Here is a 17061-nt window from a genome sequence, read left to right on the forward strand (position 1 = left end):
CATTAAATAATATAATAACCTGAGATACGATTAACTGGCACCGAATACTGACTTTTGTAAAATTAAATATTTATTTTTTGTCATCCTAATTAACAGTATACAGTTTTATTTCAATACACAATCAATGTAAAATAATATTTAACATAAATAAATAAAATATATTACTTAATATATGTATATATAATTATTAAAACAATAGAGTTTCATCGATATTTTATTGTCTACATACAAAAGTTTACAATATTTCAAATAGATTTCATTCTATTAATAATCACAAAATAATTAAACAATTTTTAAAATACATATTATAAATCCGATACATTATTTATTCGTAATAATAACGCAAAATTTAACATTTAGTTTTGTACATTTTTTTTTACAAATATTAAAAAAAATGTAAATTTACCGTACACACTCTATTCCTAATAGCTATTATTGTCACTATATTACAACCATAATAATTAAAAAATTTTATATTAATAATAATGCATTAAAATTAAACTTCTCCTTTCAAGACAAAGTCATTGAATAATTCCATTAGTAGAAGGCTCTGTGTCAATAGGCCAATACAGTTTCTTCTCAACATATTTTAAGTTATTTAGATGTCACTGACCACGTTGTTAATGAGCTACACAATATTTAATTATTTTATTAATCACCGTCTTAATGAACATAATTTATAGCTAGCAAGTAGCAAATCATAAAAAAAAATAGTATAATTATTTTTTCTCGAACGTATATATCATTTACGATTTTAACGTTTTGTTTGTCTGTGGGCCTCAACAAACGCTGCTTTATCCGTTTTCCGCTTTTCTATATAAATAAGCAATTAAAAGTCTCTGACTTTTTGGTGCGGAAAACCAGATCAATAAGTAAAAACTATATCCATATTTACCAAATATAAAAAACAAAAATATCACAGAAAATATTGTCACTATAATTCTCTTAAGTTATCTTTTCAAATAATGCTTCTATATATGATTATTAATATTAATCAATAATGCCATACCATTAACATCATAAATAAACCAAAATAGTTAACAAATTAATAATACTTTTTTTGACTAAATTTATACTAATTAAAAATCTCTTAGTTAACATATGAAAATTTGAAAATACTATTATTTTAAAATAAAATAAATATTTTATGACATTTTATATTCCTGGATAAAAAATTGAAAGTTTTGAAGCAGGCTTAAGCATTAACCTGGTCATCACTTTCTTCTTATTCTTGTACTTAGTCTTCTTCTTCTTCTTTATCTTTATCTTTGGATTAGAGTTAGACTTGTTCTGTTTCTTTCACAATTCACTCTACAATTGCACTCTCTTTCTCGATCTATTTAACTATTTATCTATGCTTCTTCTTGTGGTAGCCGAGAAGAAAAAAACCGTGTTCTGTTGTGCTGTAACTTAGTGTGCGCACCCCTGGTGTAGGAAATGGAGTCTCACACGACTTCTTTCGTGTCCAAGGCGCGCATCGCGATCCATTCCGCTGCTGCGAAGGCGGAGCGTGTTCTGTTGGACTTAAAAACCGATCGAGGTGAGTGCGTGTGGAACGTTCTTTTCTCTTTCGTTATTGCGTTGGAATGCGATCCGTTTTTTTCTTTTTCTTTTTTGGAATTTTCGATTGTTCTGTTTTTTGTTTGAATTTCGGAGAATTAGCATTGACGCGGTATTTTGATCGGTGAAGATTCCGATAAGCAGTTTCACGACGAGTTAGGGAGGCGGCAGGGCGATGAATCTGCTCGGAACGAGCACGAGTCCAAGGTTTGAAGATGCGTGCCCTTGCTGTAATGCGTGGATTGTGTATTTTTTTTGTGTGTAATTAGTGTTTTTGAAAACATAGATTTTGAGTTTAATTTTATTTTTTAATCTAATTTGTATATTTGCGTTTACGGGATGTCATGGTGAAATGTGTGAAGTACTGATTTATTTCACTTCTGTGGGTGCTTAAATTTTTTCTCCTTAAATTATGAAATGGAACTATATTTGTTATGTTTTTTTTTTTTGTAATTATGAAATGGGATTATATTTATTTTCGTTTTAATTGAAGCTAAAGTTTCGAAATGAAAATTAAGATGCTGTGATTGTTTGGATTAGCTTATTTTAGAGGTTGTTGGTTGTAATTCTGATTTATTTTTGGGCTGAAAAAATAAGTTAGTCCAAGTGTACACGTATACTAGGTTCTATGTTTGATATGTGGAAGTTTGTCACTTTATGTAACAAATGAAAATTTGCAATAGTTATTTGTGAAAGCATTTTAATTTTAATTACTTTTTTATAACTGTTTGAAAATAGGAAATAGAATAAAAAATAAAGTGATGTTTTTGTAATTATTTGTGAAAGATAGGATCTGTTTTGTCCTCAAACCATACAGGTGTTATGGTTCTAGGTTTCTTTTTGCGTTGACATGATCAGCACAAGATCTCATGTTTGCTTGTGTTATGTCTGGTATGAGTGTAAAATTACCTGCATAACTGACACTTTTGTAATTGAATGGTGTAGTTTCTCAATGAACTGAAGCATATAAAGTGGAGACCTCCGCATATAGGAACAAAGCAGGATTGGCAAGATAGAATAAACAACATTCGAAAAGGGAGAAAAGAAGTTGAAGTAACAGATAAAGTTGGCAACATAAACATGGCCTCCGCTCCGTTTTATGATGAACATTCGTACATTCTCAATGAGCAGAATGATCTTATTGCCAAGGTAAGAAGATTTGGGTTATTCGATGATTTTATCTTCCAATTGAAGTTTCCAAGCAGTTGTCCAATATATTAGGAAAATCTGATAATGTATGCCAGTTGTCAGCCACGAACATTTTCGACTGCATCAGTGTGATTGCTCATAAGCTAGGAAAATATTTAATGCATGCATGGTACATAGTTGTGTGTGACAAGTTACTAGATGCTTGATAATCTCATGGTTAACTGCTTGATAATCTCATGGTTAACTGCCCGATAACTGTTTCCAGTAAACTGAACATATTTTTAATGACGTGTGATGAAAAAAATTTACTTTAGGCTTCTGAATCAATTCCCTAGGTTGAAGGCTTAGCTGCTGCGACTGAACACCCCATCCCTCCATCGTCTGTCCTGAAGCAGTTGGCTATAGCTTTTGAGTAAGTTATGCTCACCTTTTTCCTGGCAATCCATTGATTGCTTTAAGATTGTTTTGAATAGGCTAGATTCTTTAACCGAATTCTGGAAACTAAAAGCCCTATTTCTTACTCTCAGTTGTTTAATGCATTTTTTTAAACCTAACAGTAATAGCTGTTAAAATTTTCTTCATAATGGCTAAAGCAAGAGACCTTAAATATTAAGATTCTTGTTTTTGTTATTCAGAAAGATTTTCAGCTTAAATTCGACTAGCCTCTTAAAGTTTTGGGCCTTTTGACTAGGGCTGGAAAGAGAACAAACTCAATGAAAGATTTTGTAGCTTCATCAAGAGGTTCATCACCTGCCAAAGAGAGGGCAGGCTTAAGTCTCTCTTCGATGAAGGCTTTAGTGTTGCGTGAAAAGGAAGCCAAACTTACCTCTGAGTTCAGTAGTGATGAAAAAGTTCTGTATTTGATTAATTCATTGTTTGATCCAGGTATATGAAATTTAGATTGCTCAGTGATGATATAATTTCACGAACAAACCTTTTTTTATATCTATACTTTTAATTTTTGGGTGCATTATTCTGTGATGACCTTCCACATCCTTTGTAATCTTTTAAGATATTTGCAGAGGGAAGGTTCCTTAGAAGGAAGATCAACTCTGATCCAGAGGAAACTTCCATATCATCTTTGCCAAGAGATATTCATGGTGCTCCTCCTGAAAGCTTAGTTGCTAAGCTAGCTGAAGTAATTGGAAACTTCAAGACGCTCCAAGAAATGGCTCTTTTTTGGTGCAGGGTTGTTGCTGAAGTAAGTCTAACTCACTAAGAATTTCTATTTTTAATATTATGCAATTTCTTTCATTGAGGAAATAATTTAAAAGAACCAAAAAAGAAAGAGGATAGAAAAGCTGTAAACTACTCATACGCTTTATTGTTAGGAATCTAAGTGTGAGTTTAAGTCCCAAATTGGGTAGAAATGAGAAAGTAGAACACCATATAAGGATGAAGACCCATAAACCCATTGCCTTAAGGTTTTGGGTTGAGAGTGATGTCAATTCCTTATGTGGTTGGGCTCAGGTCTTATTGGTATTGTATCTCCCAAGTGAAACTCCCTTTGTAAACCTAACACTTTTAGAGTCCTTCAAAACTTATGAATTATCGTCATTTATTTACCTAAGTTTATAATGTTACAATTACCTGTTCATGGAAAGAAATCCTACTTAAATTTACAGTCAAAAATTTGTAACCAGGACTGAAGTAGGCCAGAGTAATGTCAGCAAGTTATTTTCTTTCTTAATGTCTAGCTAAACGAGTGTGCATTGAATTTTTTACTTATGCAGCTGAGAAAACATTGGTCCAAAGAGAAATACTTACCTGGAGTCCCGCAAGATGACATTCCAGATCTGAAATATTGTCTTCTGTATCAAAAATTTCAAGTAATTAATTGTTGCATTTCTCGGAAAAGGCGCTATATTATTGCCACTGAATCACTAAATTCTATGATGGTGGAAGCCAATTTAAATACATTAGAACCAGCAAAGTACGCGGACAATATTCCTGCAATCCCTTTATTACATGCAAGGTTAAGAACTGGAGAGCTTGTTCTTCGACTTGGGGCTGATTGCCCATCTGGAGATCTGATGTTACTTGAAACAGGCGAGCCTGCATTCTCTCCTGTGACCCAGGTTTGATAGCTATTTGTCCTTTAGTGTTACATATTTGAACTTGCTTCAGTATTTGATGTGTCATAAGTACTGACAATTTCGTTTAGGAGGGACCCTTGCTTACAGAAGATTTGATCAAAGAGACAGAGGAGTTTGTGCTCCGGACAGGAAGGTGTGTAAACTATCCAGATATAACTGCTTTTGTAGTGAGCTTTTTAAGAGAGCTTTTATTTCCCCAGAATGAATGATTTCCAAACATGCACTAATGGTGTAGATGTTTACTGTGGTCTTCCTCCCCTGCCCCTCTTTCTTGAGTTTGAGCTGATGGACTAGTTGATCCACAAATATTCACGAAATTTATCTTTGCTATATATTGATGACTGCTTTTTTCTTCGTGTCTGATATGAAAATGACATCTTCATTTTACTGCATATATGCATCTATGATCTAATAAGTTCTAGACTTATTATAGTTGGGTTGGCATTTCTTGATAATTTTCTTTACCTTGTATGGTCAGTGTTGGTGCTGGATGCTCTCAACTCCTCTCTGACATGCAGGCTTTCAAGGTCAGTCTTTCCCTTTAAGAGAACTTTCCTTTCTGGTGTTCTTAATTCTTTTGAAATTCGTCTAATGTAATGATGTTCTAAGTTAGTTCTTTTTGTGATAATGTTTTAGGCTGCAAATCCTGGTTGCATTTTGGAAGATTTTGTGAGATGGTACTCTCCGCCTGACTGGACTGAAAGTGAGGGAAGTACTGAGGATAAAGACTCTTCTTATTGTGGAGAGTCAATGTCTACCAAAGGTCAACTAAGTCTACGTATGCAAAAGGAAGGTAGGTGTACTAGCATCTTGCCAATGGTCATTGATAATCCATCTCATTTTTATGATCAATATCTATGTTATCTGGCCACATGGATCTGATTTGGCCTGCAACAAAAATAATTGATTCCCTGTATCTCATAACCAGTTGTGAAAAACTTTTGGTAATTTTCAATGCCAATCATTTATGTTTATTCACTTGGATTTTGAGGTTGTAGTTTTCTGTTCTGAGGTGTGTGGAAGGAATGAATAAAATCCAAACTGTATATAGCAGAAATTATTTAAGCAGTGAGGGAACTTTTGTGATTTAAAAGATCCTATAAAGAAAAAAGAAAATCTCTCTCATACCCCAGGATCTATAGTGAAGCATACGTATTGTTATATGTAATCACAATATACTGTTGAGCATTTATGAATACGGCTGAGGTCTGGTTGAGCCACTGTTGAACTCTTCTATAATGCTCCTTATCTAAATGAAAGAGTAGTTCTTTGTCTTCATGTTTTCTCCAAGTACTCTAAGGCTATGCAATCCTGTTTATTTTTTTGGTTCACTAATTTCTCTTCTTGGACTTCTTTTTGCCTTCATGCTTATCATGATTACAAGGTTCAAAAACTGTTAGTGTTTGTGCCATCTTTTATAATTTTAAAAGTTGTTTGATGTATAGTATTTTATACTTTCATTAGATTTATATGGATTGTCACGTTTCTGTCTCTCCATCTTCATAGCGTTTATAATGCCTATTTTGAATATCGTATATATCGGGTAAAAGATGTCCAGATAAGTGAATCCTGACCGTTAGCGCAGTTGCATTATGACGTTTTGTAAGAAACATGAACATTTTTTTGGCCACTTTATTTCTTTTTGTATGTTCTACAGAAACTTTGCTGAATTCTCCATTACATGTTGATGGTAGGTAATTTGTGGCGTGAATTATGGGAAACGTCTAAACCAGTTCCAGCTGTTAAACAGGCACCTCTCTATGATGAGGATTTGGCAGTGTAAGTCTAAATAAACCATTTTTATGAACTTGGATATCTCCCTTGTGAAACCGTCTCACTCAATTAAGATTTTTATTCATTTGCAGGGAGGGTATTCTAGATGCATTTGAAGACATCCCACCTTCGGAGCTTTTTGAACAACTGTTTGTTTCTCTTGTTAGTTCTATCTTCCTCTCGTTTCTTTTATCCCACATGAGTTATTTTTGTTATGTAGAAATCATGAAAAATGGACCAACGTTTAGCAGAACTTTGTTGGTGATTAAAGTAAGACAGAATTGCTTCTTATAATGGACTTGGATGGTCCCATTTGAGGTGCATGAAAAGATTAAACCATTTGCTCTTATCTTTATCATAACCTTTTGATATAATTATTTAATTGCTCTTAATTTGTACGTTACTTAAAAAAAATGTAGTATATATCAGCTAATTGATTAAATGAAAAATTATACAGTTCAGCTCGTGTTTCGTTGACTAGATATCAAGGGCAGATGGTAGTGAAAAAGTAAACTATTCATCAATGATTACAACATTGGCATGCCTTTCTGATAATAATTTCTGGTCTTAACTATACAGCTCGGTTCAGGATTTGCAATTGCTGAAAATATGCTATCTGGTGATCTTGACATTTCAAAATCGTTAAATGACTGCAAGGACTACATAGTTACCGCTTGTCAAAGCAACAGATTCGATGAGAAACTCGACGAGCTTATTCAGGTTGGTACCAATACACTAAAGTGACTAATTTATAAACTTTCGTTGTAGCTCCCGATATCCTTGAGAATCTCTAATATTCTTACCTTTAAAAGGGAATTCTTTGTAGTCTTCCTGTAGTACATACTCCTCCCTCCCACTTCACCTGACTTCATATGGTTAATTTTTCCCTGATTTATTTTTTAAAATAAAATGAAGAAAATTTCTAAACTTATAAATTAGTTGTAAGAGTAGGTGGTACTGGGAATTTCTGAGGTAATAAGTACCGAAAATTTACCCCACAAGGGAATTGTCAAAATGTATCCGGTGAGTTAACTCGAATATTGCTCCATCCATCAATTTGAAGGTGTCGTTAACTATAGATAAAGTGAAACTTGGGACTGATAAAGTTCTGTAAGACTTTACACCCTTACTCTTGACCTAATGGGATTATTTAATTTGCCTCTTTTTAGTGTTTGGGTTCAATGTGTTGACGCGGATCTGTTCACCCGAGGATGAAAAATTAGTTAGTTTGGAATGTAGACTGATCATATTGATAGCAATTGTTTAATAGTAACTCCAATCCAAGAAATAAAAAATATTAATTATGTCCCTCTGTAGATGTATGAAATGGTGGAGAAAATGATGGTGAATCCAGACGAGGCAGTGAAGATAGTGAAGATGATGGAAGAATCAAGTATGAGTGGTAGTGTACCAAAACGGCGGATGTCTACTGGTGAACCAAAGCAGCGGTTAAAGCAACTTAGCCATATGTTTGGTGGCAAAGATAAAGCATCGAGCAAGTCTGTCTGGAAAGAAGAGGTAACCGATGAAATAAAACTGGTTCGACATTCTTTCTCAAGTTTCTTTGACAACAGCAAGTCATCTTTATTTTCAAAAAAGCCTCCTAAGCCTGGAAACCTATACCTTGTCGAAAGTGATTGGACAGTTATTTAGACCAAGTTCACCTTTTCTTCTTTTCTCCACCCTTTCCTCCTGCCGGATAACTGTACATTAATTAATTTATTCTTTTTCCATGTCTTCATTAGTAAATAGTAAATTTTAATGTATTATGAAATGCCCCAATTATACCCACACTCAATTTCTTGTTCAGTTTTGCTTCTTGGGTTGGGCTTGTACACGGATGATCAGTCAAAATAATGAAAGTGTTTATTCATTGTTGCATCTGCAAATCATGTTGCAAATTTCTTCCTCCACCATGTCTTCTTCCTGCACACTTATACTTTCTAAAGTTACAATTATACTTCTATTGAAATTAATGGTATGTAATTCAAATTTGGAAGATAATTAAGAACGTAAATTGTTTTTTAAATTATATAATCTGGAAGATAATTGAGAACGCAAATTTTTTTTAAATTATATAATTTATAATTTAAATTGTACAATCCATAACTTCAAAGATAAACTGAAATTTCAAATTGTACGATTTGAAATGTAAATCTTGAAGACAATATTAAATGTGAATTATATGATTTATAATGTAAATATATTTTGGATATACAATTTGATTACAAAAATTTGGAAGACAATTCAGAATTTGGGATTGTATGTAAATTTATATTTCAAATTTCAATTTCTCGAGATCATGAAAACACATTCCACACTTCAACCATCCCATATTTCAACCCGTTGTGGCTTTGCCTGTATCACCAGCACTTCCTCAATACTTCTTCACTAGCTCCTTACAAGCACCTACACCAAAAACTTCCGGAGAAACTAGACCACAACACACAACTTCAAATAAACAAAGAAGGGTAGAAGTGAAACTCAAAAAATTGATGGGGTGCAGCAAGGAAATGATTGCTTTCTTTCGGAATGAAAGGATAATGTGGAATGTAGAATGAAATATTCCGAATGAAATAAATGAGTTGATTTTTTAGGTGTACTAGACTAAATTCCTTAGATACATTTTTCTAAATCATGAGTTCAAAGATATATTTTTCCTTATCAGATAAAGTATTTCTTTATGTTTTTTATTATCACCGATCACATTTTTTTTAATGGCAAGCAATCCTATTAACATAAACAAAGTTGCAATTTATGTTAGGTTATATTTGTACACGATTACTAAAGCTAATAGACAATTGTGAATCTATAACCTTATTTGCTTGTATACAAATTTATAAACTGCGTAAAGGGTCTTGTGCTTATACCACGGTTAGAAAGTGTTAAAGAATAGTTAGAACCCACAATAATACAACACTAATCTTTGATTAACTCTCCCTAAAACTGTTTAACTTTTCATGGATCATCCAGCATAAAAACACAAAAACAGAAGAAAGAAAATTAGAAAAAAATGTAAATTACTTTTTAATAAAGTTATAACGAGAGTAGTCAAAGTGACACAGTCTTTCTGATCTGTTGATCTTTTTATTATCATGATGTTTTTTCATGCACTTCAAAAAAAAAAAAAAAAAAAAAATTCAAACCAGCACTAAAAAGGTATTGCTTGTCAAGTTACTTTAGGTGTAGGAAATTGTGACCTACACTAAAAAGGTCATCAAGGTCCAAAATACAAAATTGAATTACAACGTTACAAATTAAAATTCATAAACAAAATAAAAATATTCCAAAGTAAGGTTCATTGACAAAATAAAACAAAAATAAAATTACACTATATATATATATATATATATATATATATATATATTTAAATGTGTAAAAAAAAATAGAATGAAAATCATGATTTAAAAATCATTGAATTAATTCAATTTTTTATTTATTTGAAATTTGAATAATCAAAGTGTCATAGCTCCCAAACCAAACTAATTTTGACCTAGTTTTGAATAGGGTTTTCAAGTCGAAAATCAGTTTTCTCTCCATATTTTTAGCATGATTTCAATACTTGGTAATAGTAATTTGAAGGGAAACAATAAGCAGCTAAAAAAAATTTAAAAGCATAACCGATAGTTTTAAAGGATTAGAACTCTGAATCCCATTCTTACTTGTATGTGTTTTAGATGGATTGTTCTAAGATACTAATTATGTTGCTTATGTTGGCAGAAATAACAACATAAGATATTAGTTGTTCACTTATAACGTTATAATAACAACGGTTTCAGTTGAATAAAAGAGCATACACATGTTACTTTGTTCATTAATTGTTGTTGGAAGTCTCAAAATTAGTTTAAAGTCAACCACATATCTCATATTTGAGATGGGTTGAATTAAAAATAATAATAATTAAAATATGGGTTAAATTGAATTTTATTACTTAATTTACGAATTAAATATTTTTGAGTCGGATTAGGACTGAATTAACATATAATTCATTAACAATAATTTGTTATTATTTTTATTTTATTTTTATAATTTTTTATTATGACTATTTTATATTTATATAAGTTAATAATTCAATCCTTTTAAGGATATGATATTCAATGATATTTTAATAGTTTAAATTTTAATTTCTTTTTTGACAAATTATATATTATAATTTTTAATTAATATTTTTATAATAATTTGTGGTTAAATAGGTGAATATTTTGATCGTAGATAAACCAAATTTATTCCCTTGGTTGTATTATAATAAATATATAAAATAACTTAAAAAAAAAAAATTCTTAAGTCGATCAATTCACAAAACTATGAGGTTAGATGAGTCAGATTATAAAATTTTTAATTCATTACATGAAACAGGTTAAATAACTTAAATTTAATTCATTCGGTTTAAACCGATCGACTTACTTTTATACTCCTAACTATTATACTCTTAAATAGTTGTAAAATGATAATATAAATGGTAAGAGACTGAATATATCATTACTCAGTTATTCAAAGAATCTCATTCTTAAAAATAAAAGATAAGAGAAAAATAATATTATATACAAAAGTCATGATCCATCTCACACAAACTTTCGTTATCAGATCCAATTTCAAAATCATTCATATATATATATATATATATAAAGAGAGTAAGTTACACCAATATCTTTTTTTACAGCAAGATAATCCATTCTTTTCCTCATATATAATATGATTAAATATGTTTTTATCCCTTAATTTATGTGAATTTTGAAATTATTCTATTTCGAAATTTTGAACCAATTTAGTCTTTCATTTTTTGAAATACGTGAATTTAGTTCTTTTAATCAGATTTTGTTAGGTTTATTTGATGTTTTGTACGTATTTCAAGATTGTATTTGAGTTATTTATACCGTTTGACACATTTTTGTCTTAATATTAAGTCAAATACTATTATGAAATACATTTGAAATATCAAATAAACTTAACAAAATTTAATTAAAAATATTAAGTCCATGTATTTCGAAAGATGAAGGACTAAATTGGTCCAAAGTTTTGGAGTTGACTAATTTTAAAATTCATTGAAAGTTAAGGGATAAAAACATATTTAACTTTAACTTGTATAATAAGTTTCTTGAACTTTACAATAATTTTTTCTCTCTACAAGAGCTAAACAGTGACAAATCCCCAATCTCCATTTTTCACAAGTATATGTAAACAAGAAAAAGTCAAGTTGAAAATCTAAAGAGACATTCCAAACATTCCCCAAAATGTCATATTAATCATTTTTTTCCCCTCAAACTGTAATATCTTTTGAAGGTTTCTCCAAAACTAAAAGCTACCCTACCCTCTCTTTGGGGTAAAAAAAGGGTATATTCCCAGTCAAGTCCATGACCTCATATAATCTCAACCATATTTTGTAGTTGAGAGACTTTGAAACCCTAAAACTTTGTGCTACACAACAATATTTGTGGATCACAAAAAAACTGATACTATTATATTATAACGATGTCACTAGAAACCTATGATATATATATGTCATACATATATTTATATAGAATTTGAGATAAGAGAGTTGTATTAAATAGATAAAGAATGTTGAGAGTGAAAAGGTGCATGTTGCAGGGAGGCCCATGCAGAAACAGATGAAAAGAAGAGTCCGAGTAACGTGAATATCCTTCTCTGACAAGGCAGTGGGTCCTTTAAGATGATGAGTGGTTCAGCTTTTTCTCTTTTTTTCAAACAGTGGCAGTTGCAAGCATTTATGAACAACAACGCGTTTGCATGGTTAAGAAGATGATCCAATTTAAAGCATGTTCGTATACATCTGCAATAATTCATCTCCATTGTCAACACCCTTCACTTTTTTTTTTATAATATTTACGAAAAAAAAAAAAACACATAAACCTAACTAAACTACGTAGAAAGGTATTGTTTTATGAAATAGTGATAATAATGATAATGATGATGATAATTGTTTGGACCTATAGCATTTGCCTTAGGGGCATTGCTATATAAACCCTAGTTCCTTCACTTGTAGTCCTCACCAATAATAGCCATCTTGTTTGCAAGTGATTGCTTGGCTTTGAGAGAGAAGAAGATGGTTTCTAGGGTTCTTCTTTTTGCGGTTCTTGGTGCGCTTGTTTGCACCATTGATGCAAGGAAGCTTGGGAGTGAGAAGGGTGGTTTTAGGGATGAGAAGAACTTCTTTCACCGTCCAGGGTTTGGAGGAGGTGTAGGAGGAGGAGGAGGGGGTGGTTTTGGTGGTGGTGGAGGAGGAGGGTTAGGTGGTGGCTCCGGAGGAGGCTTTGGTGCTGGTGGTGGTGCAGGTGGAGGTGCCGGTGGTGGAGCCGGAGGAGGCTTCGGTGGCGGTGGTGGTGGAGGATTTGGCGGCGGCGGTGGAGCCGGTGGAGGAGCTGGTTTCGGAGGAGGGTCTGGGTTTGGAGGTGGTGCTGGTGCTGGTGGTGGCCTCGGAGGAGGTGGCGGAGGAGGGTTTGGAGGTGGCGGTGGTGCTGGCGGTGGAGTTGGCGGTGGAGTTGGCGGTGGCGCCGGAGGAGGATTTGGCGGAGGAGCTGGTGCCGGAGGTGGATTTCGTTGAAAAGTTTGCATGAACACACACATGGCTATTCTTCTTATCTTTGGCATTAATAGCATAAAATGTAACTTTAATATATGTTTACGTTGATTGTGTCGTTTGTTTCAGCCATTTATGTGTCAAAGGGAAATAACTCTTAAATCGAATATTAATAACTTTTTGTTTAATCAGTGTTTGTCTTCTCCACACTTCTACTTCTTCTGCTCTTATTTTGTTCATGAAGGAACCAAACACAGTGCTGAAATTGCATGCATATGTCTCAATCAAAAGAGAAAATGAAAACAAAATCCATTATATATATATATATATATATATATATATATATTTGATTAACGTCTTCTAGCATAATTTCAGTATATAATTCCTAAATAGTACTTAAGTAACCTTAATTCTTAAACTATATGAGATTAGACTTTTGAACGTACATAAAGAAAAATAGTTTAAAACACAATCGTTGTTGTAACATGAAATACATGAAATTTTTTGGTACATTATTTGGAAACTTTCGAGACCGTATCCATCTATCTGGAATATTATTTCCATATATGTGTTCTATTAATACTAAGTAATTTAAAAAAAAAAAAAAAAGAGTTGACAACAGAGATAAATTGTAGAAGAATGTAAGGTAAAAGTGTACAACTATTGTAAATAATAGTGCAATATGAAATACACACTTTCTTTTCTTATTGAGATACAACCATTTAAATTGCGAGAATGTATTTTCTAAGAATACGTATACCCAACGATATATTTCTTACTTTTTAATAACGGTTTATTTAGATTTCTTCACAAATTTCTTGTAGGTAAATAAGTGAACAGAGAAATTTAAAATAAATTCATTATAACATTTTATAGTTTAGACTAGACTACACTAAATTAGACAACGGTTGAATAAATGTGGCCTAAACATATAATAAACTACATTTGTTATAAATGTTGTATAAATATCATGAAAGCCTATGATTATATAATTGTTACTTTAAACTATATGGTAAAGTCTAAAAATCAACCTTGAAAATCTGTTGTCTATCGTGAGAATTTTAAATAACGGTTTTAAAAGTATTGTACTAAAAATCGTTATCTATTACCTATTGCTACACTCACTTATACTACGCCTAAGAAACTGTGGTCTAATTTTTATATCACGATTTTATATTGTTGTCTAAAGTTATTTTTATTGTAGTGATTTTAATTTGTGTACAAACTAATTTTAATTTATAGAAAAATATATTTATTTGTTTTTCTCGTGAGGAAACTTATCAAAATATAAAATTCATTCCTTTTGCTTTCGTTTTTTCACGAGCGAAAGAAAGTTGGGGAGAAAAGAAAATAGAGGATGCAAAGGAAAATGACAGACAGAAAAAAGAAAAAGAGGAAGAATAAATGTGGTCATTAAAGGCAACTAACTGAATGGACCGTTTTCTTTGACTTTAATGTTATTATTAATGTTTGTCTATAAAAATAAAATTACATGTACTTTTTAACATATAACTGTTGCTCTCCAAGTTCCATTTTTGTAGTATGTCTTGATCTTAAACTTTTAAAATATAATTTCAATTTTAAATAGAAATAATACCAAAAAAACATTTATGTTCAATCTTTTGCCGGTTTTGCAATAGAAAAATGAATGACATTTTAAAATGGGGCATCAATTTTTTTTTATCATATAGAATATTGTGTAGCCATATATTTCAGAGTTCATATTTTAACTATTTTGAAATGTTTCAAATGGAGAGGTATCACAATTTCAAACCAAAATAATTGTAAAATAGATAAGATAAAGTTTGATATAAAGCATGCAAATAAAGTTATCACAACAAACCTAATTTCAACATATTCAATATTCAAAAATATTTGTTTGAAGCACATGAAAAGATTGAACAGCAAAACGTGAAAAAGTTAATGTGGAGCCATATTTATGAAAACCATAATTCGAAGGCATCAAAATGACCTAACCATCATAAATATTGAGAATCAACATTTATTTGATTGCAATTCAATAACTCACCACCGAAAATGTAGGATATACCTCTCTTTTCCTTTTGCAAAAGGAAGAAAATGTTTCAACCTACCAACTTAAATATGAGTAAAATACAAAAAAGTCATTTAATATAATTTAATTCTACTATTACATTTTAGTTCTTCTTGATTTTAAAAAAGGTTCAAGAAATATCAATTTAACAAGAGGCATTTAATAAAACAAAATTTACAGAAAATATCATATAATTGTTTTTTGTGTCACTTTCCAACAAGATTTGGAATATTTATCTTTAGTAATTTGTGTAATGATTTTTTTTTAATACGTGGAAATAAAACTCCAAATCTTATAGAAAACAACGCAAAAAAAGTATTATGATTATATATCCCTAGGTTTTCAATTTTAAAATGATTTCTTTAAATAAGATGAACGTAATAATGATTTTTTTTTTTAATTTACACAACTTCTTTTATTTGTTGATTTTGGTTGGTAATGGAGTCGAATTTTTCATATCTAGTAAAATAAATTATGCCGATTTTTTACAGAGAGATTTGTATGAAATGCTACGAAGTTTCTTACATTTTTTTTTTAAATTTCACCATATATTCGTAGAAAAAGAAAATCTTATTGAATATAAAATTTTAAATAATAAGTTAAAATGCAGCACTATCATATTTAATTTTTATTGATATATATCGGTTATTTAATAAAATATTAATTAGTTTTTAACATTGGATTTCCCTTTATTATTTAATATTTTGTCTAGATATACATTTATTAATGAATGAAATATATTTTACGTGTTATTATAGTTTTATGTAATTAATAATGAAAGATAAATAATGTGTGATGGTGATGATAACTAGACTTTCAGTTCTTACCTGCCTTCAAAAATTGAAACCAGTTTTAAAGGATAATCAGAGTAATTAATCAAAATAAAGATTTAGACTCGAGAGTTTGAGAGTTAAAATTAATAAATAGAAATTAAAAATGATGATTAATATTAAACATGTATTTCAAGATTGAAGAGAAAATTAACAATACTCAGTCCAATTTTCTATCCAGGTTTAATGATATTCCTATGATGTTTAAAAAGATTGAATTTGAATGAAATACCAGTTTATGAGGAGACAGTTTAAGCATTTTATTAATACAAAATCAATTAATTTTCATAAACTTATAAAATTTAATAAAATTCTAAATTTGACCTTATATTTTAAATTTGACTGATACATGGGAGAGTGCTGTGATAAAAATAACTTTCGAATTGTATAATTTAAAAGGTATTTAGTTTTCGAATTAGTTATTTGACTTTTAAGATTATACAATGTTAAAGTTATTTTGAATTTCTAAATTATGTAATTTGATTTTTTTTTTGAAAAAAAATACTTCTATATTACAAAATCTCGAAGTTATGTTTAACCTCTAAATTATATAATCTAAAACTTACTTTTTACTTTTAAATTTTACAATCTTAAGATTTTTTTATGGGTACAAAGATGTAAGAATATGCCTCTTATGTATTAATTTTCCAAATTGTGGCATTGTTTTTTACATGACCCTAATTTTCTTACAAATCAAAAACTGCACTACTAAATCATGTTAAAGGATACACTAATTCCAAAACATCCTCATAGAAAAAAATAATAATTATATCTCTAAATCAATTTAATTATGAGAAAAATGTTAATGTACTAATTATGGTAGAAAATATAGATTAAAAAAGATCAATTAATAAGTAATGTATATGGATATTTTAATTAATAAATAAATAAAAATCTTTGATAAAAATAAAATTTGTTTTAAACTTAACGTTAAGTGATAGTTCTGTACTAAAAAGAAAAAATAAATAAATCAATAACTCTCTGAACAATTGTAATTTCTGAATTAAGTTTTAAAACCAAAAGCATTAATTAAGGCATAAATCTTGCAAATATAATTAACTGAGT

General features: G+C 30.4%; 2 protein-coding genes across 3 annotated transcripts; both read left to right on the forward strand.

The window, feature by feature from the left end:
• Positions 1-1224: 1224 nt before the first annotated feature.
• Positions 1225-8467, forward strand: LOC114188264 (rab3 GTPase-activating protein catalytic subunit-like). Of its 2 annotated transcripts, XM_028076848.1 has the most exons (14): positions 1225-1540; positions 1691-1767; positions 2506-2709; positions 3045-3121; positions 3401-3594; positions 3732-3910; positions 4443-4787; positions 4874-4938; positions 5284-5332; positions 5442-5598; positions 6500-6584; positions 6671-6740; positions 7158-7298; positions 7896-8467. In XM_028076848.1, exons 1-14 carry the CDS (start codon positions 1438-1440, stop codon positions 8229-8231), a joined length of 2082 nt encoding a protein of 693 aa, XP_027932649.1. In that variant the 5' UTR covers positions 1225-1437; the 3' UTR covers positions 8232-8467. The 2 variants fall into 2 exon arrangements, with proteins under 2 accessions (XP_027932649.1, XP_027932650.1); XM_028076849.1 differs by lacking the exon at positions 1691-1767 and having other exon boundaries at positions 1226-1540.
• Positions 8468-12554: 4087 nt separating this feature from the next.
• Positions 12555-13301, forward strand: LOC114188908 (glycine-rich cell wall structural protein). Its single transcript, XM_028077576.1, has one exon. It carries the CDS (start codon positions 12640-12642, stop codon positions 13135-13137), a length of 498 nt encoding a protein of 165 aa, XP_027933377.1. The 5' UTR covers positions 12555-12639; the 3' UTR covers positions 13138-13301.
• Positions 13302-17061: the final 3760 nt, after the last annotated feature.

Source organism: Vigna unguiculata, chromosome 6 (assembly GCF_004118075.2).
Source record: "Vigna unguiculata cultivar IT97K-499-35 chromosome 6, ASM411807v1, whole genome shotgun sequence".
In the NCBI taxonomy this organism is placed as follows: Eukaryota; Viridiplantae; Streptophyta; class Magnoliopsida; order Fabales; family Fabaceae; genus Vigna; species Vigna unguiculata.

Coding starts and splice junctions, on each gene's coding strand:
- LOC114188264 (XM_028076848.1), top strand. CDS start 1,438: ATGGAGTCTCACACGACTTCTTTCGTGTCCAAGGCGCGCATCGCGATC. Junction 3,911..4,442: donor GGTGCAGGGTTGTTGCTGAA/GTAAGTCTAACT, acceptor TTACTTATGCAG/CTGAGAAAACATTGGTCCAA. Junction 4,788..4,873: donor CATTCTCTCCTGTGACCCAG/GTTTGATAGCTA, acceptor AATTTCGTTTAG/GAGGGACCCTTGCTTACAGA.
- LOC114188908 (XM_028077576.1), top strand. CDS start 12,640: ATGGTTTCTAGGGTTCTTCTTTTTGCGGTTCTTGGTGCGCTTGTTTGC.